This window comes from Crocodylus porosus, unplaced genomic scaffold (genome assembly GCF_001723895.1).
Source record: "Crocodylus porosus isolate Cpor-Errol unplaced genomic scaffold, CroPor_comp1, whole genome shotgun sequence".
Taxonomy (NCBI): domain Eukaryota; kingdom Metazoa; phylum Chordata; order Crocodylia; family Crocodylidae; genus Crocodylus; species Crocodylus porosus.
The window spans coordinates 33369653-33374274 of NW_017728915.1; the positions used below are offsets into that span (position 1 = coordinate 33369653).

General features: G+C 39.1%; 1 protein-coding gene across 1 annotated transcript in view; it reads right to left on the reverse strand.

Moving 5' to 3' along the window:
* The window catches only part of CMC2 (C-X9-C motif containing 2), a 30805-nt gene that overhangs the window by 14615 nt on the left and 11568 nt on the right, over positions 1-4622 (reverse strand). Inside the window, exon 2 of the mRNA XM_019535930.1 lies at positions 1334-1473. Coding sequence (XP_019391475.1) covers positions 1334-1414 — 81 coding nt within the window. The 5' untranslated portion in view covers positions 1415-1473. The remainder of the gene's footprint in view (positions 1-1333; positions 1474-4622) is intronic.

Here is a 4622-nt window from a genome sequence, read left to right on the forward strand (position 1 = left end):
CACGGGGGAACAGGGACTCCCCCAATACCTGCTGATCCCCCCTGACCAGTTTGTAGCAGGCCACAAGATCCCCCCTTAACCTTCTCTTGTGGAGGCTAAACAGGTTCAGGTCCCGTAGCCTCTCCTCATAAGGCCTGCCCTGCTGACTACAGACTACAAATGTTGTTTGTTTAGTAAATGTTTACTTCCCATATTTGACATTATTTTTTCTTATTTTATACAGTTTTACAATTTCCCTTCAGGTTTTTTAATTTTTTCCCTAAAGCCATTTCAATAGCCGACTGGGAATATTAAAGGCAAGGAGATGAATGCATTTATTAGTTTCTGTAAATTCCAAAGCAATACATTTCATGCAAAAATTTAAATACCATCATGTCTGAACAATCTAAAAGAGAGGTATTTGAGACAACACGCAATAGGGCAAACCACTATTCTGTTCATTAACCCTCAATACTTAAATAATTTATTCTTTGTTCCAGAGAAAACAATTAAAATTAAATGGACTTTTTATGCACCGATATAAAAATGATTCTACAAAGAACACTAATGTAGAATAAATTATCTAATCAGAAAAAAAGGTAGCAATGATATAACATACAGTAGAAGGATTATTTAGGGTTTTAATGCAGAGGACAACCTTTTGAGAATTAAGATTTACTGCAGAGCCAATAAAAATAAAGAGCTTTTTCAAGTGGGCAATATCAAATTACCACCTACTTGAAGCAATGAAGAACCCCCAAGGCACTTGAAGGTACTTTGATATTTTTACATCTTTTGGTGGTGCTGATTAGCACCTATTAAAATACAGACTTCAAATAACAGAACTCATTGAGAACCCAACAACTGTTTAAACTGTTCAACTCTGCACAAAAAGCACATGTGCACTGTCTGACACTGCATGTTCTGATCCTTTTCTATACACCTGGAGTACCTACTTATGAACAGGTTGAAGCATCTTCCCTTTGGACAGTGGGGATATGGAAATGTGGTGATATATGAAGAAGAAAAAACCAGCAAAAGGGAGGGGGCTTGATAAAAGGGGAAGACCACACTGAAAAATACAGAAGACATTTTAATTTTAGATTTAGCTCCAAATTTTGTCATGACTTAATACAGGAAGTTTTACAGCATGCTTAATTTACTAATGGAATCACCAGCAGTTTTGCATGCAGCAGGATCTGCTAACTCCATTCACTCTCGAGCACCATCTGTATTCCAGGGCTGATTCGCCTGAGGGAGATCTCTCACTCTATGATCACATAATATTCCTGCTAATTCATCTGACGCTCATTTCCCCAACCCACCCACTCATTTCATTTTTCAGAACTCTTACCTCTTTGTGACACTTTCTGAGCAGACTGATAATGAGGTTACATTCTTCCGTGTGCTTATGAGGAGACAAGTCTGGATGCATCTTGAAGTTGAGGGTAATTTGTGTAGCTCAAGCACATAAAAATGTGAGAAACTTTCCACCTGCCAATATTAAAATTGGAAATTGCATTTTAGAGTCTACCACAGTGCCACCTAGGAGATACTTGTTCTTTACTGTCTGAATAGAAGTAATTGTCACCAAACCTGGAGTATAGCCCAATCTATTTTAATTTATGTTAAACAACCACATAAAAAATGAGTAATTAAAAATGAAAACCCAACATATGGCTTTTTCTGTCCTATAACTACAGATTGCTTACATGCTTAAGCACTTTGATGGGTCATAGCCATATTTTTTATTTTTATATATATAAAAATTGAAAAATTATTATATATATGGCTATGATCCACCAAAGTCTCTCACACACACACACACACACACACACACACACACACCCTTCCCCTTCTTTTCCAACCTTATCTTGAAAAATTTTGAAATGTTATGACATTTTTCTTTAAGCTTTTAAGTATCTTTCTCCTTGATGCTGGAGTTCTTTTCTTCTTCCACTGTCTAGCTTGATAATAAATGGAAAGAATTAAAATTAGGACTTTGTTTTTTTAACCCAAGAAAAGTACTTTTTCACTCTACCTCTGTTTGCCATATGGGTACAACAGTGTCACTAGTACTCTGGTGTCTCCCACTACTCCAGACCACTGGCTGCTCTCTATATATGTGTATAAAACACATCTAATCCATCAGGAATGCTATGAAAATAGCATTTTCCCTAAGCCCCACTCAGAATTTGAGTTATGAAACAGTCCTGGCTCTAACAGGAACCACAAAGAAAATCTTCATGTAATGCTTTTTCAGTTTACCCCAAGGGCCTGACAAACCCAGAAGAGCAGAAAAAAGTGAAGGCTCTGTAGCCATTCTCAATAATCACTGCTTTACTGGCTCTTTTGGGTGCATGTAGTATCTCTAATCCAATTCACTATAGCTAGGAATATTGGAGCCCATTAATAATAGTTTCATTATTAATGATGATATCCCCGACTTATGCAAGTTTGCTAGATTCTCCATAATACCCTTTACCTACCTGAATGTAAATTATATCAGTGTCTCTGTCTTAGTTCCTTAAATCCTTTATAAAAAAAAAAAGGGGGGGGGGGAAGGCTTAAAGGAAACTTGCAAAGTAATAACCAAATCTAATTAAAATACAGAGACTATAATTACAATTAATACACTAGACATTTTTTTTAAATATGTAAAGATACCCCATCACCAACTCATGAAGCAGATAAGAACAGGAAAAATAATTGGCTCTGGTGAGGAAACAATTAAAAAAAGAACAGAGGCCTGTAAAAGGTTAATTTTACTCCAACTAATGCATTAAAGAAAACAGCTTGTAGAAGTTTAGGAGTGTACCTTAAGAACACTTTGGAACTGCCTACTTGCAGATTTTCTCCATCTTAATCTGACTCATTAAGCTAAACCTCCCACTAAGAACTACAATGCAGTATGATTAAAATGGAAGTTCTCATCAAGAGACACCCACTCCATTCCCTGAATGATAATGATAAAGTGGCAGGTATTTCATAAAAGCTCCTTTGGGAAATGCAATTATTTGTATTTAGTAAATATTTACTTAGCTCTAGGCCAAATATATCAAATGTTGGCAGTTTTCCTTTAGCACACCAGAGCTACGCTACAGGGGGAGAGGGACCATTATCTAAGAAAAAGACGGTTTTTTGTACAGTCATTTATGGTTTTCCCATTGTTTCAGGTATCTGCAACAGAATAAAATTACTATTTTCAACATATGCAAAAACCCTAGGATCTCCTTCCATTTAACTCCAAAGTGGGTGACACCTATGATACTGGCTCATGTGTAAGCAGTGCCAACACTACACCATCTATTTCATTTAGAAGCGCTCAGCGCACCAAGTTCGTGTTGTTGCCAAAGGATTATGGATTTTTTTTACCTTGTCTTACTTCTGCAAAGAAATTACACCCTGGGACACCAGAACCTTTCAGAGTTAAATAAACGTGATAGGAAAAGTGTATGTTAAATAAAGGGCTAGAAGCATTGACTAGTAAACAGTTGACTATCAATACTGTCTCAGAGATTAAAGATGCTGGAACCCTCCTAGAGGAAAAGAATTGTTCAAAGAAATAAAAAACACTGTAAGAAAGAGGATGGTGGGGGGTGGAGAAATGTGAGGTAATAAATGGGACAGGACTAAGCAGAGTTGTAAAAAATTCAAGAAGTAGAAACAAAATGTGAGAAACAAATTAGCTATGATGAGATCAGTCCAGCACCTCTTACAATCATTATATAAGCCAGGGGCAGGCAAAATACAGCCTGCAGGCTGGATCCGGCCCACCAGGCACGCACTTTCATCTGTCCCACAGCTGCTCACCAACTAATTATACCCTGCCCAGCCTGCGTGCCTCGCTCCCACCCTCTTGGGCAGAAGTGCCCAGCCCAGCCAGCATGCAGCTTCTAGGTGGAGCTGTTGTCAGTGCTGCAGCCACCAAGGGACCTACCACCAAAGGATGTGTCCAAGTTGGAGAAAGTCCAGCCGAGGGCAACAAAAATGGTTTCAGGGGCTGGGACACATGACTTCTGTGGAGAGACTGAGGAAACTGGGCTTATTTAATCTAGAGAAGAGAAGACTGAGAGGGGATTTAACAGCAGCCTTCAACTACCTAAAGAGTGGTTTGAAAGAGGATGGAGCTAGACTGTTCTCAGTGGTGGCAGATGACAGAACAAGGAGCAATGTCTCAAGCTGCAGCAAGGAAAGTTTAGGTTAGATATTAGGAAGAACCATCTCACTAGGAGATCAGTAAAACACTGGAACAGGTCACCCAGAGAGGTGGTAGAAGCTCCATCCTTGGAGGTTTTTAATACCTGGTTACACAAAGCCTTGGCTGGGATGATCTAGTTGGGGATGGTCCTGGTTTGAGCACAGAGTTGGACTAGATGTGACCTCCTGTGGTCCTTCCAACCCTCATCTTCTATGATTCCAAGTCCCACCATTCATACTACCCTTTTAGTTCCAAAGACTACCTACAGCAGATTACTAATGAAGACTATGTTTTACACAGCCACCACTACCTTAAAAAGAACTGTCCATCAAGGCTGACATTTTGATCACTATTTCATAGATTTCATAGACATTAGGGCTGGAAGGGACCTCGGGAGATCATCGAGTCCAGCCCCCTGCCCAAAGGGCAGGAAGTCAGCTGG